Source organism: Hypoxylon fragiforme (genome assembly GCF_022984875.1).
Source record: "Hypoxylon fragiforme strain CBS 206.31 chromosome Unknown GGS25scaffold_2, whole genome shotgun sequence".
Classification (NCBI taxonomy): domain Eukaryota; kingdom Fungi; phylum Ascomycota; class Sordariomycetes; order Xylariales; family Hypoxylaceae; genus Hypoxylon; species Hypoxylon fragiforme.
In genome coordinates this window covers 1,248,149-1,272,550 of record NW_026054757.1, presented here as the reverse complement: position 1 = coordinate 1,272,550, position 24,402 = coordinate 1,248,149, and the positions used below count along the sequence as shown (strand labels likewise).

General features: G+C 48.4%; 7 protein-coding genes across 7 annotated transcripts; 5 read left to right on the top strand and 2 right to left on the bottom strand.

The window, feature by feature from the left end:
* The first annotated feature begins 614 nt into the window (after nt 1-614).
* GGS25DRAFT_115836 (uncharacterized protein) lies at nt 615-1,871 on the top strand. The gene is made up of 2 exons (XM_049256074.1): nt 615-966; nt 1,045-1,871. Exons 1-2 carry the CDS (start codon nt 964-966, stop codon nt 1,690-1,692), a joined length of 651 nt encoding a protein of 216 aa, XP_049119899.1. The 5' UTR covers nt 615-963; the 3' UTR covers nt 1,693-1,871.
* Nucleotides 1,872-5,843: 3,972 nt separating this feature from the next.
* GGS25DRAFT_474901 (uncharacterized protein) lies at nt 5,844-8,170 on the top strand. Its single transcript, XM_049259668.1, has one exon. It carries the CDS (start codon nt 6,373-6,375, stop codon nt 7,894-7,896), a length of 1,524 nt encoding a protein of 507 aa, XP_049119898.1. The 5' UTR covers nt 5,844-6,372; the 3' UTR covers nt 7,897-8,170.
* On the bottom strand, nt 8,142-10,436 carry GGS25DRAFT_115786 (carboxypeptidase S1). Its single transcript, XM_049256073.1, has one exon. It carries the CDS (start codon nt 10,005-10,007, stop codon nt 8,301-8,303), a length of 1,707 nt encoding a protein of 568 aa, XP_049119897.1. The 5' UTR covers nt 10,008-10,436; the 3' UTR covers nt 8,142-8,300.
* Nucleotides 10,437-12,442: 2,006 nt separating this feature from the next.
* Nucleotides 12,443-15,307, top strand: GGS25DRAFT_518024 (uncharacterized protein; the record flags this gene model as incomplete). Its single annotated transcript, XM_049263470.1, has 2 exons — nt 12,443-13,138; nt 13,208-15,307. 2 exons carry the CDS (start codon nt 12,443-12,445, stop codon nt 15,305-15,307), a joined length of 2,796 nt encoding a protein of 931 aa, XP_049119896.1.
* Nucleotides 15,308-16,477: 1,170 nt separating this feature from the next.
* GGS25DRAFT_474893 (uncharacterized protein) lies at nt 16,478-19,774 on the bottom strand. Its single transcript, XM_049259667.1, has 3 exons — nt 19,335-19,774; nt 18,915-19,242; nt 16,478-18,861 (listed from the first exon to the last, which is right to left on the bottom strand). Exons 1-3 carry the CDS (start codon nt 19,425-19,427, stop codon nt 16,661-16,663), a joined length of 2,622 nt encoding a protein of 873 aa, XP_049119895.1. The 5' UTR covers nt 19,428-19,774; the 3' UTR covers nt 16,478-16,660.
* A 479-nt stretch (nt 19,775-20,253) lies between these two features.
* Nucleotides 20,254-22,081, top strand: GGS25DRAFT_474891 (uncharacterized protein). Its single transcript, XM_049259666.1, has 2 exons — nt 20,254-20,619; nt 20,680-22,081. The coding sequence occupies exon 2, from the start codon at nt 20,824-20,826 to the stop codon at nt 21,439-21,441; it is 618 nt and encodes a 205-aa protein (XP_049119894.1). The 5' UTR covers nt 20,254-20,619; nt 20,680-20,823; the 3' UTR covers nt 21,442-22,081.
* Nucleotides 22,082-22,373: 292 nt separating this feature from the next.
* On the top strand, nt 22,374-24,302 carry GGS25DRAFT_474888 (histidine acid phosphatase). Its single transcript, XM_049259665.1, has one exon. The coding sequence runs from the start codon at nt 22,446-22,448 to the stop codon at nt 23,994-23,996; it is 1,551 nt and encodes a 516-aa protein (XP_049119893.1). The 5' UTR covers nt 22,374-22,445; the 3' UTR covers nt 23,997-24,302.
* Nucleotides 24,303-24,402: the final 100 nt, after the last annotated feature.

The window sequence follows — 24,402 nt, the reverse complement described above, 5'->3', positions numbered from 1 at the left end:
GGAGACAAAAGCCATAAGCTGAAAAGGGAGGTACACACGGAGAACAGGAAGTAGTTGTGAATTGTCTACTCGGGGGCTAGCTAAGGTAGAGAAGGCTATATGGGGGGCTGACTAGAATAAGGAGGCCACATGTATACCTAGTACAGACTCCGGGGAGATGCTAGAGATCCCCGTACTACAGCGATGCTTATCTACGTCTTCTAAGCTCTACTGGGTGCTAATACTAAATTTTCTTCACATGATATATGTCTATACACGTCTCTATCATTACCTAGGTACCCAGTACTTAAAAAGGGGTTATAAAAAGGGGTTATAATATTCGGGTGAGATGCTACGTACCTAGTATCAATTACCTACCCGCAACAATAAACATCTCTTAGATCATTTACAGAAATTAAAAGTAAATCACCAGTCAAGTATAACCATGTGGTTCCGGGTCATTGAGTTGTGCAATGTTCTGGTTAGCCTGGGGGAAGGATGTGTGGAGGGAATAGGTTTTAATGAATATGTACCTAGGTTAGCTAATATTTTATGAAGCCTGAAGGTCATAGTAGTTCTACCTCATACATGTAATTAAAAAGTAAATTTAACTCATGGTCACCTCAGCATGTGTAAAAGGACACATTAAACCTTGCAGACTGCCTTGAATCTGATATAAACTGCTCTGGTGGCTGTGCCTCAAGGCTCAACTTCGTCACGTGTCTCACTTCTCCCATACATAATACCATATTAAGTGTTGCAGGTGCCTTAGGCACCCTTAGCCATATGGCCCTTATGGCCATATATTGGCACTCCGCCATCCGTAGTTTGGGAATAAAGCAAGCTTTCTTCCTTTCCTCTTTCTTCTTCTTGGTTGCAGATGTACTGCAACATTAAGGGTCAGCTTACGGTATTCTTACCTAGTACATAGTACATCGCTTGACGGAAAGACGCACTCGAGGTGTTCGATTAATTTTATCCACTATGGTAAGTAGTGTCGTGCCTTTCTCTACTCTTCGAGTGTGCGTCCTTCGAGTAATAGATGAGATGCTTACCCAACATTAGGAAGCGATCGGTTCAATTGCTGCTGTATTACAGTTAATGTCACAAGCTATTTCCCTGTCGCAGCAGGTTGATAAGGCTCTTGAGAACATGAAGTCGACCACCAAAGTTTTTCAAGATATCAAAGCACAAGCAGACAGCCTATCCGAAATCATCGAAACAGTCAAAAGCAGGCCCGAACTGCACGTATCAGATATCAACAGTCAAGTTGGACGAATCAATGCGATCGCGGTCGAGCTTCGTGATATCCTACAAGTCATGACTATGCGACAACACAAGAGCATGCTACGACAAGGCCTATACGCCTTGATTAGAGCAGACCGGGATGATGCTAAGCTGAGAGATGTGTTAGAACGACTAGCTTTGGCAAAGGGCCACCTAACATTACAAATTGGCATCATTAACAATGACATACTAGGCGAACTGAGGGACAGCAAGATGAACCACGAACCAGGAATGAACACTATTTATTTATTTTTACGGAGAAATGAATCCTTGGATAATGCAAAACAGATCAATGGAGCCATTGGGTTGGAATCTTCGAAGGCACCGATCACAGCTAGAGTGATTGATAACAGAGCTCATGGATGCAGTCAACAGAAAAATATCATTATAGGGGGACAATGCTTCGCGTCTCTACTCGAAGTCTAGACTGTATAGATACTGTAGAGTCTTGATTCTCATGTATCTACTCTGGTTAGGTACATACATACATACATATCGTGGCAATGCTCGGCGTTTGTAAAGGGGGGTGGGGGCCGCTTCGGGGTTTAACATGTCCTATCTTTACTAGGTATGCATACCTGGGTACCTATAGATACACACCTCCCCTAAGACTGCAGTACTACGTGAGTCCTTATGTGGATGGTAGAATGTTTCTATTGTCCTAAGTCTCAACCAATGCCTACATATTCAGCCTTCCATTAGGACATAGCAAATTGTCTGCCGACTTAGAGGCAGTGCAATTTCACCTTGCATACCCCCAGGGCTATCTACATACCTACCTACCTAGGTAGGTACCTAGGCATGTAGGTAGACCATATGCCGACGACATCATACGGTAGTTGTGAGTTTTGGCATTCACCCCTCACCCGTCACAATATTAAAGGTGCATTTTCCTTCTCGCAAGGCTTTTCCAGTTGCTGAAGTGTGCGTGCATATGTATCAATGGACCGGCTTATTTCTGCAAAGCCATATCACACGCATCTAGCAAGTAGCGTAGCAATAGGATATAATGGAGAGATACTAGACTATATCATGGATACTGGACAGTAATACTTGCATGCAGGCAATATTTGAAGGTTGCCCGGACAAAGGCGACCGGTTTCCTTACACGTTATCTGCCTGCAGGTGAGGCTCTGTCGTAGGTAGGCCGCGAACTAACTCCAGAGCATTAAATTCGAGGCTGTGTTCTCCTTCCAAGGTTTTTGTAATTCAACGCCCTCCTCTGCTTTTCTCTCGCATTCTCTAATATAACACCATACCTACCTAGGTAGAGATAACCATGCCTCCTCCTCTGACCGTCGAGTACTTGATAGCATTTATTACTCACCGTCGTGACATCCTTGATTTACGAAAGCAAAACACCAATAATACTCTCGAAGTAATCCCCGCTGCCGAGCGAGGTGTAATCACTGGCACTCGGAAAAAAAGGTTTACATCAAACCTACGTTCTTATATTTCAACTCATCGCTCCACCATGGATAAGGAAGTCCATGGAGCGAAAAGAAGCCAACAAGCGAGCACGAACGGACGGGATGGACGCCCATTGACGGATGACCTGAGAATCGGTAAGTTGCTGCGGATCTAAACAAGTACCGAACGATTCAGTGCGGTATTACTAACACGAGGACGCCCTACACAGGTAAAAACAAAGCCGCATCGGGTGCCAAGCAGAACAATTTCATTGTTACAGAGGGACTTTCTTCAGAGAAAGACTCAAAAGCCACCATTGAGGAGAATGAAGCTACCGAGCAAGCTGAGCAGAGAAGTGTTATCGGCGCCGTTCCGAAAGATTTCTGAAATCTTGAGTGTTTCTGGGACAATACTTATGTTTCTTCCAGATGACGTGATAGGGTATACTACTTTGAAATGTTTGTCTAGCAACTCATTAAGCACCTAGGAGGAACTGGAGCAGCTATGGTAGCAATATTCATTCGTTTATGCCACTGAAAAAAAGATTGATACGAAGCCGTGCCAAGCGTAAAGTAAAGGAGGGCGTGCCTAAGGTATTGAAACCACCATCCCACTAAAACATCAAAAAGAAACGATTGCATACGGCAGCATACCTACCTAGGTAAGCATATGGTATGTACAAGGCTAAGGTTGCCATATAAATTTACACAGTAACATATATACCTTTACAAGGGATTAACACCATAACCGCGACGTAAACCGCCATATAAACCGCCATTACAGATCCATAGGTAATATATACGGAGGACGCTATCAGAAGTTCTTTCCATAGGCAAACTTAGCTGCCAGCTAAGTTTGCCTACATATACGGAAAGAGTTCAACAACGGCTCGACAACGGCTGAATAACTGATAGCTTACATATGTACCTAATTGGGTGGCTAGGGACTTAGGTACCTACGTACCTATGCTATGAGCCTCTAAGATGCCCCCTAAAGGTTAAAATAGGAGTATTTATAGACGAGAATGCTAGCTGTAGATTACAATAATAGCAGCCGCTGGCGGACCTGTCTGCTTCAAGTTACTACCTGTTGTGCAGCCGTTGTTGAGCTACCGTTGAGCTGTTGTTTACTTATTTCACTAATTGTGGGTATATATTAGCCATTTACTTCGTAGAATAAGTTTCATCAAACACATTGATATGTATCTCTAATAGTGGTACATATGGTGGTTTGGTTGATTTGGCTCACATTTTGAAGCCACCTCCAAAAGCTATTGATATGTGGCAGTGTAGCAGTCTCCTATCCGATGAAAGGTCTCACTGTGACTCTCACATGTACGGATAGGGTTCAAATACCATCCCCGCACCGTTAAGCCTACATACTTATATGTAAGCAGTTTTCATTAGCTATCTACATAGACCAATACTTGTACAGTCGTGCATTTTATGACGAAGTGGCGGAAGTGTCAGCCTGCTCACGTGATAGCCCAGCACCCATACCACTAACTATAGTTGCTGTAAGTGAGGCTAACCCGAGATAATTCTGGCAAAACCTAACAACGGCAAAGTGCAATGAGTCAGCAGCACGACTCTCTAGCTAGGAGTATCTCGCGATAACAATAACTAACAGCGTTGCGGTAGCAACAGCTTAGCGGAAATTCAGTTCAATTGCAAGAGGGTGTAGCTATTTGACTCAACAAGCAGCCTCCTTGAGATAATGCTCCTTGTATCCATGAGAGACCTAGCGATCGATGCAATATCAAGATCTTATTCGTAGATCACGTGAACAACCACACCTAGATTATGATCTATGATAGATAGGTACAGTATACTCTTTTCGGTAAACTGTACATTATCATACTGTCAATAGCTTGGCGTGTTGGCGGATCTACACCTAGGTACCTAAGTTAGGTACTTTACTGATTGCACAAGTGCCACAACACAAACGCCATCCGAGCCATCAATGCCTTCATTACCTACCTCCTAGGCTAGCTACATTATATGAGCACGACCAAGAAGACATAACTCCATCGGATCATATTGGAATTTATTCTCAAAAGGCCTCCATGATATGAGAGGCGATGTCGTATCGTCTCATCCACTAGGCTGCACATCTAACTACTACAACGACCTGATCTTCATACTATCGTAGAAAACCCAAAATTCGATCATGGATCCAACCTGGTATATTTCCAATTGCCCTATAGGAGAATACACCTAGCACGGCATATCCATTCGCAGATTCAGTCGTGCCTATCAATCTCGAACGTGGCTGGATGCAAGCGGGTGTTCCGTCATGCAGGACCGCTCGCACGCAATCCCTCCGATCGAAAAGGGGAAAAGAGAGGGGGGGGGGAACGGTTACCCAATAGTTCGGAACGAACCATACGTTGCGCACTACCGCTTTTCAATGTTTCAATTTTCTATCTCCCGTAGTGCGACCCGTAGGGCTACATGTGTTTATCTATAACGCAATTCTCCACATCTACGGCGTGACACGCGACATGGGCCATTACTGCAGCGATATTCTTCCATCGGAGCAGTTTGAATTTGTCGGGGGTGTCCCGGGGACGATAAACGAACCGGGGGCATGGATAGTGGCATGCATAGTATTGGAAGAAGAAGACGAAGAAAATGGGTTGATAAAATGACAGGCCTGTTCGCAATATTGCACTCGAGGATTCGAGGAAAATTTCCTTCCTTTCTCAGCTACCGCATCCTACCTTTCTTTACCCCTCCCCCCCCTATATATCGTAAATCCTAGGTAGCAGTCATAATACACACCTTAAACCCAATCACGGGGACTCAGCGTCCAACCGACACGCCCTCACCATGTCGCAACTCGAGATGGGCGTCCACGGGCTAACCCTAGTCCCACAATCGACGGGCTACGGCCTGCTGATTGGGCTAGGCGTCGCCTTCTGCGCCGTGATCCTGGCCGCCGTCAAGATCCAGAAGGCGTACCTCTCCGAGGACTCGGGGACCTCCGAGATGTTCATGGTGGCCAACCGTTCCGTCGGCATCGGACTCACGGCGTCCGCGGTCTTCTCTAGTTGGATGTGGATCAACGAGACGGTCTTTTCGGCGGCTATGTGTTACCGCTTCGGGCTGGCGGTGCCTTTGGTGAGTTTTGCCCACAAAGAACCCTCACCCCCTCCAAAAAAAAAAAAAAAAAAAAAAAAAAAAAAAAAAAAGATCCCAACGCATCGGATAGGGGACAGAGGAAGGTGATGGTGGCTGACAAGTGCAACACGATTCAGTGGTGGGGATCCGGCCTCTGCTTCCAGATTGCCCTGATGGCAGCTCTCGGCGTGCTAGCGAAGATCCGCGTCCCGTACGCGCACACGTCTCTTGAAATCATCAAGATGCGGTACGGCAAGATCGGCCACGTGGTCTTCATCGTGCTAAACCTCTCTAACAACGTATTCGGGTGCGCGTCTATGATCCTCACCGGCTCGCAGCTCATCTACGGCATTTCTGGCATGCATTTCGTAGCTGCCACGGTTCTGATTCCCATTGGCGGTAAGCTATCTCTGACATCGAGAAACCTGACCGCTTGTTTTGGTTTTTTGGTTTTTTTTGAAGATGGAAGAAGCTGACTAGCAACTGGGCAGTGGTGCTGTACACGGCGGTGGGAGGCTTGAAGGCGACCTTCCTCACAGACTACCTCCACACGACGATCGCCCTCGTGCTGATCATGTACTTCACCCTGAGCATCCTCACGCACGAGGCCGTCGGCGGGCTCGGGGGCCTCTACGACAAGGTCGTGGCGACGGCGAGCGAGAACTACATCGAGGGCAACTTCGAAGGGTCCCTGCTCACCATGAAGTCGAAAGAGGCCATCATCTGGGGGCTGATCCTGAAATTCGGCAACCTGGCGCTCGTCGTCATGGACACGGCCTTCTGGCAGAAGTCGTTCGCCAGCGAGGTGTCCGCCACCGTGCCGGGCTACAACCTCGCGGCGGTCGCCATCTTCGGCATCCCGTGGGGGCTGGGCACCGTCATCGGGCTGGTGGCGCGGGCCATCCACAACACGCCCATCTTCCCGACGTACCCGGGCCCCTTTTCGTCCGCCGAGGTCAACGCCGGTCTCGTGATGCCGTATACGGTGAAAGCGCTGATCGGCGACCACGGAATCGTGGCGTTCTTCGTGCTGCTGTTCATGGCGCTGACCAGCACCATCAGCTCGAGCATGATCGCCGTGAGCTCCATCCTGTCGTTCGACGTGTACAAGACCTACATCAACACCAAAGCGAACGATAAGCTGCTCCTGAAGGCCAGCCACATCGCGGTGGTAGCCCACGCCGTCTTCATCACGGGCGTTTCCATCGCGCTCAACTACGGCGGCGCGGACATGACGTGGATAGGGTACTTCCGCCCCGTCCTCAGCTGTCCGGGCATCATACCGCTGGCGCTGACGCTCACCTGGTCCGGGCAGACACGGCTCGCCGCCATCCTGTCGCCAATCCTGGGTTTTCTCACGGGTCTCGCCATATGGCTTGGCACGGCGAAGGCGCTATACGGCACCATCACTCTAGCGACAACCGGGGAAGGGCTGCCGGCGCTATACGGCGCCTGCGGATCCTTCTTCTCGCCAGCTATCTATTCGGTGCTGATTTCGCTGTACAAGCCTTACAAGTTCGACTGGCGCGAGTTCCTGCGCATCGAGCTCGCGGACGAGTACCAGATAAATCCCGCGGCCTCGTCTTCGGAGGAGTCGTCGCTCAGAGACGAGAAGCGGGATCCCAGCCACGTTAACAATGCCCCCGCTCCCCCTGACGACGTTCACCTCTCCATCGACGAACAGCCATCCTCGCCCGCTTCAGATCCCAACACCTCCATTTCCGTCTCCGCCGACGAAAAGAACGCCGCGCCCAAGGCTTCCAAGCCCAAGCCCACAGCCATCTCCATCGACGACATCCAGCACCCCTTCAGCGAAGCGACGCTGCAGGAGCTGCGGCGGTGGTACAAGATCGCGTGGTGGTTCTTCGTCTTCGTCGTGCTGATAACGTTCGTCGCGTGGCCGATGCCGCTGTACCGCGACTACATATTCACGAAGGCGTTTTTCAGCGGGTGGACGTCTGTCGCGATCGCGTGGCAGTTCTTCTCCTTCGCGGCGGTCTCTGTGTACCCATTGTACGATGGGCGCAAGGAGATTGCTATAGGGTTTAGGGGCGTGTGGAAGGCTGTGAGGGAGCGGACGAGGTCGGCGAAGAAGTAGATTGGGATTGGTTAGATGGGTACGTAGGTTGGGGGAAGATGGGGAGAAGAGTGGAAAAGGAGGGGGGGGATACGGAATACGCTATATAAACATATAGGGGTATCACCATCCATGCACCCCGCTAGATCACCCAATTCATCACTTAGATACCTAAAGACATACCCGAGTTATAGTTAGTTCATACCCTCTTACATTGGATTAGAATGATTAGAATGCAATCGTTAGGTAGCACCTACATAATACTACTCCTGGCAACTTCACATCTCGTAATTGGGCGCGTGCAATTGGAAATCGTGACTTAAATGTTTGTTCTCAGATTAATTAAAATACCTGAGTAGCCAGGATTTTTGACACAACGTGCATAGTAGCTTTTATCAACCTTTCTACAGCCCTAACTCGGTAATCTATCTCCCCCGGCGCGCGGGACGTGACTTGAAGCTCCTCTTCATCAAGACCGACTGCTGCTGCCACGGGCCACCCGGCATATTCGTCTCGACATCGTACGTAGTGTTAGCCGGAAGCACCTCCCAGACCATTGTCGAGTTGCCTTGGCGGTATGTGCTCTGCTTCGGGCCACTGGTGATATACCCCTTCTCCACGGGCTTTGTGCCAGTCTGAATATCGAAGCCCTTGATGGCTCTCTCAAAGTACTCCAGAGACGCCAGAGGCTGGTAGAAAGGCACTTCGTGCCCGCTCTCGTAGACCCTCAGGAAAGAAAACTTGCCCGCTTGCTTCACCTGGCCGTGGGTGATGTTGTCGCTTGTCACGAGGTCCACGAAGCCGGCTTGCGAGAAGCCCGGCGCGTTGATTTCTTCTGCCACGGCCTGGCCGCCGAGCCAGTTGCAGTTGTAGTCCGCATCGCCGGCATAGATCGCCACTGTGATGCCCTTGGAGAGCAGGTAGCGGATATCTTCGATGGTGCCCATCTCCCGGCTGTCGTCGCCGGTGTTGTCGAATGCCTCACCTACAGCTCCATTGCTCGAGAAATTGGTGAATGCACCGATCGCGGCTTGAAATTCTGGCGTGTTAAGGTAGTCGGTATAGAATCCGTAGGGAAACGGGTCAGGTACGAGCTCCCGCATATCGTACTCGTCTCGGCCAAGCACATCGTCATACACGGACTCGACCATGTATGCACAGAAGTTATCGGCGTTCTTGCATATCTCATTCCTCCCCGTAGCCTTGCAGTCGTTCAACCGATCAAGACAATTCCCGGGCCCATACAAATTGTTGTAGAACATGGCTTCCGAGGACGCATTGAAGGGGGCGTAGTCGTATGTGTTGCCAGGATAGACGGTGAAGTTGTAGTAAGCCTGGTACTGCAGAACAGGGTCAAACCATCCATTCCCTATCAACACCGTCTCCAACAGGATTTTTTTTGCGCCCGGGATATTCTTTTCATTTTGCTTCTCGATATACGCGTTGAATACGGGTCCGTAATGCCCGCCGTAACTCTCCGTCGCGAAATGAAACCCGCTGCGTGAGTAGTCCGGGAAAGCTCCCATAAACCCTTGCAGGGTTTTCCAAAAGTTGGGCGCAGCATTAGTAGTCGAATTGGCAGTCAAGGTGATGTTAGGATAAGAATAGGTGGCGCACGAGCCAGCTGCATAGTCCGGGCATGTGTCATCCGGCAGCGTTACGATGTTGCCCTGGGACTGCCATGCATTTACCGGCTTGGAGTAGGAAAAGCCAACTTGAGTCGGTTGGTCAATGAAGAGCATGTTGCTCACATTCGACCAGGAGTACGGGTTGTTGTACACGTTGCCGTAGTAATCAACACCACACGGGCCGAGCTCCTCAAACAAGCCAATCATGGAACTTGAGCCGGGCCCGCCATTAATCCAAACCGTCAGCGGCGCCTCTGTTGGGTCTTGGTTACGGGCCTCGAAGAACCACCAGAAAATGTGCTCGTTCTCTCCGACGTCGGCATAACCCGAATAACTCTTCACATTAGGATCCAGCTCGCAAGTGCCGACAGGAACTTCCTTGTACCGAACGGGAATCCCAGCATGGCCGACGACTTCTTTAAGCGTGGTTGGCGGCGCAACGAACTGACCTAACCCGTGACAAGCCGCGGTCACGAGCAGCAATGGTCGCGTAAAAGAAAACATGGCGTAGGGGAGAGGCGTGCTCGGATTATCGCGAAGCAAAGGCACTACGAGGAAAGGGACAAGAAATGTGCAAACGAAGGAGGTTTATAATAGGAGATCGCCTACTATCCACTAACCTAGGTATGTAAAGCAATTATCTATGGCAGGGGTTGTTTCTCCAACGGACGATAACTACAATAGGAAATCAGCTCATCGATTATGGCCTAGTAATACAACCTCCCTTAAGAGCCAATCTCCTAATCAGGTAGGTAGGTAGATAATGCTGTGTGTCATTATCCTGTTCTCAGTGACCATTAGGATAAGCTTCTAGATACTACTTACTCGGTAATACGGCATACGAAATAATACTCAGTATGTATGAACGTCTTGGTCTGACAATACCAGCGCATCTTGCCGCAATTTAGCGTTGTAACATCTCTCAGCTCCGTGGCAGAGATGCTAGACCGTCACGACGAGCTCCATTCGTTCCGATAAGTGAAGACCTTGGCAGATGCGGCTGAGCTTAGGTTCTGATTTCTGCTATGGAACTCATCAGTCGGCATAAGCAGATTTAGCAAGCTTAAGAGCCTGGGCACATTCACCCCGGCGGAATGTGTGCGCAGTGGGGCGATAGGGCGATAATCTGCAATGTGAAGCCACGCGATCTGTCTGAGCCGAGCCACCGCTCTGGATTGCACACAGCATACACATGTCGCTTTACTGCGGGCTTATGTTTACTAACATATCGGACATCAAGTAATAAGCGGCCATGTAAATCGTGTCAGAGCCTCGCACTATCTCGGCTCAGTTTGCCGTTACTGTATTATTTCGCAACTGATTTGGTGAGTCATGTATTAGTTAATATATATCTTCAAAGCTTTATTAACAACATTCATACATTTCTAGTGTATTACATACGTAGGCTGATATGCATCTCCAAGTTGGTCAGCCCGAGTGTAGGCTAACACTTCAGTGGATCTGTAACTATTGTGAAGTACCCTAGGTAAAGAAAACCCGCTGGCGGCGAAGATGATTCAGCAAACTTTGCATTCGCGGTGTTGCACAACATCACTGAGGGCGTGCACGCTTATATATTACGCAAACGTTGTATCTATCCGTGTAATGTGCACATAATCCTTCATCGTCTCATATCATCTCGAGGGGATGGTTTGCTGACGAATGTGGAGAAGATGTGAAGAAAGATGGAGAGAGAGTGTCTGCATGTACATCATGTGTACAACCCCAGACCCATAAAATCGTAAAATCGTAAAACCAGGGCTGAAGGGCCCCTTCTACACACTGAGCCATGGCTGCCATACATGTTGGGTCAAGTTGGAGGACAGATCAACCGGGCGCAGCGTATTCAAACTTTGTGATGTCAGCAGATCAAACAGCCTTTTTCTTTTCTTATTATTAATATTAGCACCATACCTCTTTCCTTCGCCTGGGTTACATGATCATTTCCTACTAACTATCTACGCTAGTAGTGGAGAGCAAGGGTACAGATACCGTGGAAAGGGGTAGGTGCCGTAGGGTATGGATCGCCCGACAAGGATAAACGAAGATGTCGCGAATGATGATGACATATTTTGCTAGACCACTACGTCACAAAATTGAATCAACCATTCTCATCAATTCCTTGCCCTTGCCTGTCGTTCTTCTGGACACACTATTAGTTAGTGCCTCCAAACAATTGATCAAGGGAAAGTTAGCTGAACTTGACATGAACGGTACCACCTTTTTTCTTGACCGTTGTCTGTCATTAATTAAGTTTGTGCCTGAATTAACTATCGAGTCTCCTGTTCGTCCAATGTATTGTGTCCATTGTACTTGTACATGTAATACTTCAAACGTTGAATGAGCATCTGGGTCTTATGATCAAAAAACACTGGAGATCATCAGCGTTTCCTTTGCCGCCACTGCTATTGTCAATCCCATTGTAAATCGCCCGAATCCGTTTAGGTACGTTACGAGAAGATATCAACGGTATCTGCAGTGTTCCTATATTCGGATCAGATACCCTTAATTTTTCATTGTGCTTCGTAATACTAACTAACAATAGCATCATATCGACATTACGAACTGGCAAACGTGAACTAAAATACTCCACGTTACTAGGTTAACGGTCTAAATACCTGGTCAAGCAGCTCAAGCTAAGCCAAGCTGGCTCCGAGACCCTTGGACCCTCGATGGCTTTTTAATTTATTTTTCTTCTATAACACCAGTTTTGACCTAGCAACCGTGCCATCATCACCGACATCCCACTTCCCTCATCATCCCAGATCTTGGTCTCTTAAATCCACACATAATTCTCCACGACGTACAAGTTCAACATCAAAAAAAAATTTTTTTTTTAAAAAAGTTACGACGAAAGCAGTTATTTATTATTACCACTTGATATAAAACGGACCCTGTTCCGGAAACCTATTAGTGTTACCATTTATCACGATTAGCGAATGACAACCAGCAACAAGCCAAGTAGCGGATCGGCAGGTGGGGGTGCTGCTGCCTCGCGCATCTCATCCGTAGATGTTGAGCAGGTAGATGCATTCGCACGAAGGTTGTATAAGCGGGCGCGAGCCGCCGGTCCCGACTTGGAGGAGATTGCGACTGCAGTGCGCAACCTGCACACTGTACTAAAGCACCTGAAATTCGAAGCCGAGGACCCTGAGTCGCTGCTCAATGCCGACGACAGGGCCGTATATATACGTCAACTTACGCCCATCCTCGAGGATTCGGAATTTGCACTTCAGCAGCTAGACACCATACTCGAAAAATACGGAAACGGCAGCGATGGTGGTGATGGTGGCGTGGCGCGGATGGATGGGGAGAAGGGTTGGATGATGCTAGAAAGTCGAGAACGTGAAATGATCAAACTGATACGTAAGAAGCTCACGACTCAGAAATTAAACGTCGATATATTCCTGGATACCATTCAACTGCATAATCCATCCAAATCTCGGCGCATTGTTGATACAAATAACGCTAGCTTCGACTCCATCAAAGACAAAGTAGATGAAATCGCATCGCGAATATGCCAACGAAAGAATTCCAATTTAGGCGGCGATGGAGATGAAGAGCAGCTTTGGGCACAATTCAGAGACGAGTTAGAACGCAAAGGCTTTTCTAGAAATGTGCTGCGTAAGAATCAGGTTAGCTAACACCCTCATTTATTCCATCCTCCAATCCAATATCACCATGTTGACATGGGTATGCACTAGGACGTCATTCGAGCATACATTCGCCAGTTAGACGAACAGCTCAGCGCCAACGGCGGCAGCACGCCTTCAGTGCGGGGACTCCTTGAGCACTACCACCATCGGCCTGACGAAGGACTCCAAATTACTCCGTACCCAACATACCCTGATCCGGCTGACTTGAGCCCAGAGGATATGAACCTTGACATCGACGAGGAGAAATTATTTCCGTCGATGAGGATGAGACGTCTACAGGCAGACGACAGGAATGGGGAATCACCACCAAAGATGCCGAATCAACCTACCTACCTCTCTTACGAGAGACGCTCGTCAGGTGATGACGATGATGAGTCCATGGCACTCATGTCTACGCAGGAGCTGATGGCTCTTGATAGACGGTCTGCTGACCTCGCTCTCTCCATGGGAGGCATGCATCTGCAGCCGCCAGTGCCACCATCCAACCCAACTAGTGCAAATTATCATACGTCTACCTCCCAAGCGCTGCACTCTCTGCCTCCTTCGATCTCTCAGCCTGCACTCCCTTCTTCCTCATCTCAATCCGACCCACGATATGTTCCACAGTTGCCTCAACTTACCGGCACTTCGCCACCTACCCAACGCTCATATTCGGTCTCCGTGCCCGTACTAAACCAGCAGCAGCAGGCACTGATCTCACCACAACAAAACACACGTCTTGCACCTGACAGCAAAGGTCGCGATATCCCACTGGATGCGAAGTGGACACGTATTTCCCGACGGTTGGTGTCACCTGAAGTACTCGCTGGGGCCGGAGTGCGGTATGAAGCACGACCTGACTTCGTGGCAATACTTGGCGAGTTGACCCGTCAGAATGTGATCGATTTTGCTCGGCGGACCGCCGAAGTAAGGAAAGCGAGACGTCGGTGGTCTACCCCTGCTACTGCTACCGTAGCAACCGGTCCCGGTATAAAGGAAAGGAGAGCCGAAGACAGATATCACCCGGATAAGTACAGGAACTGGGACGTTATCCAAGAAGAAGAGCGGCGATCAGAGCGGCGGGACAAGAGAAGGGATGGGAGAAACGACGATAACTCCGAGGGAGAGGGTGTAACGTACATCGTTAACAACAGCACTCGGCGGCGGAAGGGTAGCACGGCTAGCACCGTTACTGAACTCTATGACTCTAGCAGCGATGAAGAAACATCAGGATCGGAGAGCGATTCTGACGATCGAGATCGAGACTCATACGGGTCTTCGTATTCGCAATCGTACCCTCGTTCCAACTCTCGCCTTGACGATTTCCAAAACTCCCGGTCGCAACAAACTCGTCGCAGCTCTACCATGCCCTCGACCTCGACCTCTTCTAAGCACAACGAGAAATCGCGACCACGACCAAAAGCTAGAGTGGACAGTGACGATGATGAGACTGAAGATGATAAAAAGAAGAAGAGCACTAAATCATACCCGTTCATTGTACCGCCGCCATCAAAAAGCGATGGTAGCAAGGACAAAAGCAAGAGCAAAGATGGCAGCAATCCTAGTCCTGCCGCCACGGTGATGCCGAAGCCCATTCTCAAGAACAAGAATGACGACCCTCACGTACGAATCGATCCCACCCCGCAGATAATGAACGAGGGATCCAGTTCGATGGCGCGGAGCTTACCCTCTTCATATCGCCGGAGTGAGCGGGAGCGTCGAGATCGGGATAGAGATAGGACCAGAGAAAAGTCCAGAGATAGGTCTAGGGACCGATCTAGAGATAGAGATCATGACCGAGAAAAGAAATACCGTTCAGACCAGTACACAGACAGAGAGCGGGGAGATCGCCATCGGGAGAGAGACCGCTCATCGCACCGCGGCCATGATGACGGCAGGGAGGATTACCCACAACGACATCGCCACCGAAGCCAAAGTCGCCGGTATCACAGCGGAAGTGGCGGCGGCGTTACCAGTTCGTCGAGCACCACGAGGAGAGGAGACCGTGACCGCGAATACCACGACGACCACTACGCCGCTAGTAGCAATGGGAGGGGCCGGGATGACCGTAGCTCGAAACGGAAGGCCCGCGATGAGACGCTGCGGGCTGTCGGCCTCGGCGGGACTGCTGCCGCTTTGTTGAGCATGTTGAGTGAGGCGGCGCTATAGAAATTATACCCACTAAGGTTCAGCCGGCCGGCCGGCTTGCGGATGCGATATATACTTTTGGGCAATATGGAAAAGTGAATGGGGCTTGGATAAACTGAGACGAACGAATGAAACGATAACGATATAGATACAAAAGGGAGCTAGGGACTGATTAACGAATTCTTATGCTATTTTTTCTTGTCTTTTCTAGCTGAAGCGATCGTTCGGCGGCACATTACCTAGGTACCTAGTGTGTACGGCGCAAAACATAGCGGTGATGAGTAAATGGGCGGAAAAGAAGGAGAGAAAAAAAGGGGGGGAGGGCCAGACGAGAAAGAAATGGCTTGGTTAGGTTAGGTCAGGTACTGGGTTAGATAAAGTTTGGATAAATATACCTAAGGAAGATTGGCTTATTGAAAATATTGACATCAAGTACATGGGATAATACCTTCAACGTTGAGATACAAAGAAACGAATGAATGAGATGAAATAAATATTACCTTGCATTCTCACTCCGGGTACATACATACCTACTGTTGCTCCGAACCCTTCAACATCTGGCATATGCACGTCTTACCGCACGTCTTACCTTAGGTAGGTATGTACCTCTAGCTTAGGTAGGTACCCAAGTTCATACACACACGTTGTTGTTACCCATGGCTCATACGATCCACATCCAAGCAACCCCCATCCATCATGGTGTTTGCAATCGAGTCAAGGTAGGTACCTACCTAACCTTGGGTCTTCTCAAGAGATATCCCATATGAATACCTTTATATAGGTATACCTAGGTATGCATGCTTCGTATATCATAAAAAGGTGATCATCCACACGAACTGCCGAAGCAGCGTTTTTTTTTCTCGCGCATGTTATTCCCGCTCGACGTCCGTCAGTCCTATGCATTGCCACCACCCCTTACATAGATGGATAGGTAAGTAAGTAGGCACCGACCCCAATGCGATTGAGGTTGGTCTCCTCCGCTCCACGTAGGTATGTATGTAAGGGGATGGACACTTCACTTCACTTCACTTCACTTCACGGGTCCGATGCCAGCGTGTAGGTAGTGCGTAAGTAGTCAGGTAGGTATGGAAGTCAATATTACTACCTACCTACCTACCTACCTACCCTAGGTAGGTAAGCATGCACAATTATGTCTAGGTACGCTAAATCTTCCAAGGTTGAGATGTAATACTAGGGAACCTGGCTTGGGCATTATTCATAAGGTATCTATCTACCTACAGCTTACTTCTTCATGAACCCTAGAAGTCCTAGGTAGAGAGATAGATGTGTGACTCGTTTGTTTGGATATTCAAATCTTCTTTGTGATGTTTTCAGTCATTAGCCTAGGTTACATCCAAGGTACGTACAAAATCATCATCGTCGTCTCGACGCCCTTGTAGTAGGGCCAGTTGTAGTGGGACCAGCCGAGACTATTTTCTCCTGTGGTTGCCTGCTTTCACCTGCCGCAGCATCCTGCTTGCTACTTCCAGCCATCATGCGATTAAGCAGGGTAGCCCTATGTTTCCGCGCCTCCGGGTTATCATATTCCAGCTGTGTGCCTCTTGGCGGACTATCTCCACCATTATTGTCCACCGTATGATTACTCTCTCCGCTATGCTGCATCATCATCTTATCCAGAAGCCCAAAAGCGCCGGCCGTAGTCTGGTTATTCGAGGAGGGGCGAGATGCCGCAGACTCGGTTCTTCGAAGGTTGGATAGAGAGCTGCTGCTTGGGTGGGGCAAAGACTCGATGCTAGCGCTCGATGCTGCCGAGACATTGCTCACTGCGCGACCGAGCACCTCGCGTTTACGACGTTGTCTGGGCGCCGATTGCGGTCTCGCTCCATCACCCTCGTGAGATATTCCATCAGTGGGCATGAGAGAGGTCAGCTTCTTGGACATCTCTTGCCGTTCTGCTGCGCGAAGCTGCTCGGCTTGTCGCTTTCGTTCTTCCTCCTCACGCTTTGAAGCGTCTTCCTCCTCTTTTGCTTCGCCCAGAGAAGCATCCAACTCATCGTCACTTTGAGAGTCACCTACTTCCCCTCCAGTTGGGAATCGTCTCAACTTCCGTGGTGATCGGCTTGTCTTTTGTGGCGAGGGTGACTTGTTAAGTGCATTGGAGGTCTTTTCTGATAAAGGCGTCGAGTTGGTAGGTGGCTCCACACCCTGATCATTTTCTTGGTTGGTGGGTGCGGTTTCGTAGGTTGACTTCGCAGTATCCTTTGGTTCCACGACAGCATTCCGAGGCATCGGGGTATCGTTATCAAATGCGGTCATGTCAATGCCATGCTTCATCCCCGATGTGGCATGGGCTGACTTCGTTATTTGTTTTGGCACAGGTTCTGGTTCAGATCTGACCGTTTTATCCATCTCTTTAGACCCGACGGCGGCCCGCTCTGTGTCTACCTCCTGAGGGAAACCTCGGAGCAAGTAATTCTTCCATGGCACGAGGCAGCCCGTTGTGACACATTGCCAGAGCCACTCTGCGTCCACCACTGGCACTTTGGATTTCACGGCAAAAGCTAATTTCTGTTTTCTTGCACTCTCAATAGAAGGGCAGATTAGCAATGAACATTGCGCGTTGAGTCGTTCGGAAAACTTGGCACCAAGCTGCAAGACGGCTTTCTCTACTTGATTCAGTGTCTCATTCCTAAATCCAGCGGTGCAAATAATCAGACTATTAAACCCCTTGATAGGAAACTGTGGAAATGGTCGGCCCAGAACATGTTCATTTGGGTTATAAAGAACCTTGTTGTGGACACAACGTTCGATATAAAACTCAGTGACGACATGTATCCCCTCGGGAAATGCGGGATGAGAGGCAGGTTGAGATGATTGTGGAACAATAATATAACGTCGATCAGATAGCTCATTATGGATCGACAACCCGACATCCTTTATGGATGATGATATCTGTCCGCCGTGAGACGTGATGTGTCCATGTATGATTTCCTGTTTATTTCGAGAGAAACCGTGAACATAAAAACGGCAGGAAGAGAAAACGCCAGCTTCAGCATGTTGGCCACGGTCGTAGGGTATCGGTTGCGCACTATCAGACGTCGACGTGGTTGGGCAGGCCTGGGCAGGCATAGAAATTACGCTGATGGATTGATCGTCAAGCATGCTGGAATCAGCACTAGCAAGATTGGAGAGGTCCATGGACGATTGCTTCACTAGTATATCACCCCAAAGATTATCCCTCTGACTTGTAAGTTTCATACTTGCAGTCTTTCTCAACTTACGTCTACCATCGTCGCCTGGGGGGGCGCTAACACCATCGCGCGGTCGTTTGCGCAAAGGAGCTCGTTTGATGTCCCTCCTTATCCAAGCTCCCTTTCCCCGTTCTTCGGCCGGTAGCGTCGGGTCGTAGCATTCTTCGTTAAGGATCATTCCTCGCTCGACACTGTCGTGTAGCCATTCGATAGAGACGGTTCTTATCCCCCAATTTCGAGCAGCAACGAACTTCTTCCCCTCAGGTTTGGCAACGATGAGGTGAGTAACACGTCTAGAAAGATCGCCAACGTAATTACCACCACCCCCGCGAACCATTTCCTCGATCTTGCGGCGCGTCTCATCTTTGCTTTGTTAGTTTTCCTTACTAGCTAAGGCGATTGGGTGATGAACCTACGATCCTCAAACCCGGTCAAACAGCAGGTGAGTCTTGTCCGCTCTCTTTGTTCCTCGATTAGACTGTTGGGAATGCCACCGCCGGTCTCAAATGTCTTAAACTTCCAGGTCTCCTCTAGGAGGGCGAAATCGAATTCCTTGTCTTCCAACCATAAATTTCGCACGGCATCAACCCAGCCGGCGGCCATAGGTTTAATGTCAGGTCTTTCTCTTGCAACATGGCGATACTTGGGAGTGTCGTAGTCTCCGACGATTAGATGTGTGGCGTCGGGCGTAAGATCGTATTTGTGGATGCCGCCTAGATCGACTGTTCTTTGGGCAATTACTGTCTATGGATTACACTTTTAGCGTTAGTAGCCTTGAAGTTTTCATGTATGGCTTATTGCTTATGCAAAGTAGAAGAGGTATATTTGCTGCTTACACGTAGATCTGCCTCGATACTGGTACAACAAAGCACCAGACCGTCAAAAGGTTTGGAGTGATCGAATGGCGGCGGGGAAGATTCCATTTCCATTGTATATGTAGATTCAACCAGTCTCGTCAATGTATCGTCAATGGAAGCAAAGCATTGTCATTGTAGCGATGAGGTAGTTTGTATATGATTCTTATTTGTTCATGGTTTGTGATTTGTGGTTTGTTATAACATTTGTGCATGCATTGGATCTTGGAGGATGTGTACGGTGTAGGTACTGCTACTTGATATCTGTAGGTATAAAACAAAGTATAAACCAAAGTATTAAATTGAACTTTCTTCGTGACCTTAGGTAAGGGTAGTCTATAGTTACTTCGTAGTTACTTAAGAAACGCGTCGAGAATCGAGATAAAAAGAAAAACGGGCCGGTAGAGTCGCGTCAAACGGCGGTTCCCACCACGATTACGAAAGATAAAAGAGGCACTAGTCCCGATTAAAGTGCTGTAGCCTGTAGGTACCTATTGTGCTTCCTTTGTGCATACACCCCGCTTAGATGCTATTCACCCCACATGGCTCATACCTTACCAGCTTACCGGGATCAATAGATAATACCATGTTACACTGTTACATACGCTGTTACACTTACAGACCTCGGGATGTACATAGCAAACATTGAAGGTTCATAGTTCATGTTGATTTCTCGACGTCATATGGAACATGGAACTTAGCTATGTATCTACTATGCCGCCGTAGTTATTTGGTCAAAGCCTCTTACTACATAGCAATACCGCACGTATTAATTAGAGTGAGATCACAGCCCTATTCGAAAAGCAAAAAATGATGCCTAACCCAAAGTAAGGGCAAGGTGCCTAGGTAACCTCAAAATGGCCAACTGTTTTGTACAATGATCTGATTCTGCGACATACCAAGGCTAGATATATACACAACATCATCCCCTCAAACCAATCACACATCTCCTTACCGGTGGTGTGGTTGATGGCGATCCGAGAACAGCCAAGACGGTCCCGAAAGCTTATCTTGACCGTCGCACCGCATCTAGATCTAGGTTACCGCCCAACCAGTAAGATAAATTGGCCTCATATTCAACCATCGTATCGCATGATAGCATACGTACTTCTGCTTTAGGGGCCATGGACCAGGGACATAGCCGCTTAAACCCCGAATATCATGGTCGGTGATCTACAGACACTATCCTTCGTTTGGCATATCTTTTGTGCTAATTTTCCTGTGTTCTTGCTTGTCATCCTCGAGACTTAGCCGAGCCCAACTGGAAGTAGGTGTAAGGTGGCCTCCTACATCATCATGCAGAACACTCACAGTTCGCTTTTCCCAGTAGCTCTGTAGTTAGTAGGGCGTAAGCTCGCCCATTTAGTCTATGAATACCCTCTCCTTTTCTGTTCTCGACCTTCCTTCCTCGGTATAAAGAAAATCTCATAAACTTGTCCCTTTACATTGTCAATCTAAATTCGTAGGCAAAATGCCTCGTTATAGATCTCAGTCTCGGTCACCGTCCTCGTCGTTTTCCTCAGACTCTTATGCCCGCTCACCATCCCGTTCCCACCACAGGAGTCTGTCAATGGACTCACCATCCCATCATCATCATCGCCATCGCGGTTCAACATCATCGTCTCATACTCACAGCACGAAAGACAAGCTCAAGACCTCCCTGGTCATTCTCGGTGCTATAGGGGCTGCATCATTAGCTGCATCCAAGCTTTGGCCGAAAGGCATCTTATACGGCGAGAAGGAATCTTGGGCCCATGAGGCCAAAGAAGAAGTCAAGCACGCTCTACACAGAGGTGGATCAGACGATAGCGAACGACGGAGAAGGACACGGAGTACTGGACACGCCGACCATGACACTAGACGACGACGATCCCAGCGAGTCGAGATACGAGATGAGGTAGTTGCTATCAAGCCCGACGGTCGCCAAAGATACGTGGATACTGGCTGGGTCCGGTCCCCGGACGGAAGCAGAGATTATCATAGCAGGAGGCCGATAGTGGAATCTCGAGACGATGGGAAGCATGATGTTGATAACGATTCCTATGAACAGCAGGAGTCTGGAGGTTCATCAAACACGACCTCAACTTGATGGATTTTGGGGTGGTTTATGATTGATACGTACTTATTTTTCAACGATAATGATCCGAATTATTATGACTATGGAGTCTGAGACTTGTATGGTAATATGACTATGTATTTTCAAAGTTGGCATTTTTGATGTGGACTTATAAGCGGAGTTACTCAATCCGGAGCCCTGGAGTTATAGGTACATACCTCCTACAGCTAAACTGGACTCCGTTACTGGAGAATAAAAGATGGGCTACATGTAACTACCTAATGCAATTCTTCAAATGGGATAACTTTTATGGTCTCATGGCGCAAAAAAAAACCCCCCAAAAACACAGCAGGGGCTATGCATTCACGAGAAATGAAGTATGTTTTTTATGGCTCTGAAAAGAAAGAAAGCATTGAACTGGTTCAGGGTACGAAGATCCATCCACGGATGTCCATTTGGTGGATATCAGTGATTGGGTTTCGGGAAGATAGTGGTCCCTACAGCCCTGTAAGCTACCTAGGTGCATGAAGTTCCACATTATCGGGCTTATTTACTTGCATAGTAGATCCTTGTAGCAACAGCTTCTTCACCTCCTTTAAGTCGTGTCTTAATCCCATTCATCAACTCAAGTAGCTATGCCTACAAAACCAACATTGAAGCACTTTAGCATTCATATTATAGAACCGAAGGGTTTTCGGACGTTGGTGCATTTGAAGTACTAGCTTTAGAGACCAAGTATCTGGTAACTGGTTACATAGTAGTACATATACATCAATGATATCTTCAAGGTTGTACCTTGATACTATGTAGAATGTGGAGAAACAGCATACCTAGTATGTAGTTACTCGTATGTACGCAGTACTACTAGTAGTTAGTACCTACCAGGCTACATGTAAGCTTCCTTGGCCGTTGAGCTTGTTTTGATTAAGGCTGGTTAGCTATTGGACCCTTGTTCGATGACGCCGATATCAAGCCTCCAGTAATACCCGTTACCGTTCTTTCTCACTCCTCGTCATTTTGCATGACGGATTAATTATATGATTACAAAGGAAACAAATATATTAAAACTAAACCTCCGTCTTTCCAAAACTAGACACAATGTCACTAGTCTCTGCCATCTTCGTAGTATCATACTACGTTCCACCATAATGGCACCGTCCTTCGCTAAAGAGCTGCTACGACTCACTGCATTCGTTCCGATCATTCAATCGTGCTACGCTACATCACTCTATTCCACATACAGCTTTAATCCTCTCGAGCATCTTGGCGGTGTAGCCCCATACTTCGAGCCTCAAGATCCCCCAACATCTCCAGCGCCTCCCCAAGGATGTACAGCATCACGAGCAGTTTATCTCTCCCGTCATGCGGCAATCTATGCCAATGATTACGATCTGGAGGATTACATAGATCCCTTCGTTTCCAAGTTGGAAAATAACACAGCCATCGACTGGTCCAAGGTCCCGGCACTGAGCTTCCTTGCCGACTGGACGGCCCCTTTGACCGATGCCGAATCAGAGCTGTTGACCCGCGTCGGTAGGCTGGAAGCAGCGCAACTGGGTGTCACGCTCTCGTTTAGGTACCCCAATCTTAGGCTACCCTCTCGTGTCTGGGCCTCGTCTGCCGAACGAACCTTCAGGTCAGCAAAATCGTTAGCAAGATCATTGGAGCTAGATGACAATGAAATCAACGTCGTCAGCATCTACGAATCCAGAGAATCTGGCGCGAACAGTCTCACTCCGTACCACAGTTGCCCAGCCTACTCTGGTTCATTTGGAAGCGATCAGTCTGCAGTGTATCTTGATATCTTCACCAAACCGATAATGGCGAGGTTGAATGCGTTGGCCCCCGGGTTCAACTTCACGGCTGACGACATCTACGGTATGATGGAGATATGCGGCTATGAATCAGTCATCCGTGGAAGCTCACCGTTTTGTGACACGGACCTGTTTTCGCCTGATGATTGGCTGGGATGGGAATACACGGCCGACGTCATGTACCACTACAATGTCGGGTACGGCAACAGGATCTCTGGAGTGGTGGGATTACCTTGGTTCAACGCCTCAGCCAATCTACTGCTAGCAGATTCGTCTGACCAAGACATATTTGTGAGCTATACCCACCGCGAACTACCGCCTATGGTCTTGGTTGCCATGGGTTTATTCAACAACTCGGCCTTTGGTGGGAGTGAGTCCGCAATAAACGACACCATGCCACTAGACAGAATCAATCATCGCCGCGCTTGGAAGAGTTCGCACGTACTACCATTTGCGAGCAACATAGCACTCGAAAGACTGAATTGCTCGGGAAGTTATGGATATGACGATGGAGATTACTACCGCATACTGCTCAACAACGCGCCTCAGCCGTTACCGAGCTGCGCTGACGGACCGGCAACCAGTTGCTCCAGGTCTGGGTTTCAGCAGTACGTTCAAGAGCGTGTTGAGATGTTCCAAGGGTTTTCAGAGAAATGTGGTGTCGGATACGACAATTCCACAGATACCCTGTCAATTTATACAGATCCAAGCGTAGGGAACGGGACAGTTGTTGGGAAGAGATACGAGGCGTTCAAAGGTCGCCTAGACGTCTAAAGTATTATTAATGTATAATGTCGATTTATAGTGAACGTGTAACAGACACGCGAAAAAGACCGAACATAACTGTTTCCGGGCTTCAACGAAAAAATATCAATAGCATCGCTGAAGAGTTGTTTGGTGTTAATGAGATCCCAAGTGTGCTTCAGGCAAACGAGATTGTCAAAGATTATGGCGCGATACTTACCCTCACCCTAACCCCAACCCTACCCCTACCCCTACCCATAGGCATGGAGAGTACCCCCTTTACAATCTAATTGACTAATATGTGCATCGCGTGTATGAAAATATATCCAATGCAACCCAATAGTATATTAAATTTTAAACGTATTGTAGAATATGGCAATAAAGGACTTCTGAAAATGAGGTGATATTATGACAGGTAATGGGCAAGTCAGCCAGG

Coding starts and splice junctions, on each gene's coding strand:
- GGS25DRAFT_115786 (XM_049256073.1), bottom strand. CDS start 10,007: ATGTTTTCTTTTACGCGACCATTGCTGCTCGTGACCGCGGCTTGTCAC.
- GGS25DRAFT_474888 (XM_049259665.1), top strand. CDS start 22,446: ATGATTACAAAGGAAACAAATATATTAAAACTAAACCTCCGTCTTTCC.
- GGS25DRAFT_474891 (XM_049259666.1), top strand. CDS start 20,824: ATGCCTCGTTATAGATCTCAGTCTCGGTCACCGTCCTCGTCGTTTTCC.
- GGS25DRAFT_474901 (XM_049259668.1), top strand. CDS start 6,373: ATGTACTTCACCCTGAGCATCCTCACGCACGAGGCCGTCGGCGGGCTC.
- GGS25DRAFT_474893 (XM_049259667.1), bottom strand. CDS start 19,427: ATGGAAATGGAATCTTCCCCGCCGCCATTCGATCACTCCAAACCTTTT. Junction 19,243..19,334: donor GTATCGAGGCAGATCTACGT/GTAAGCAGCAAA, acceptor TGTAATCCATAG/ACAGTAATTGCCCAAAGAAC. Junction 18,862..18,914: donor TTTGACCGGGTTTGAGGATC/GTAGGTTCATCA, acceptor AACAAAGCAAAG/ATGAGACGCGCCGCAAGATC.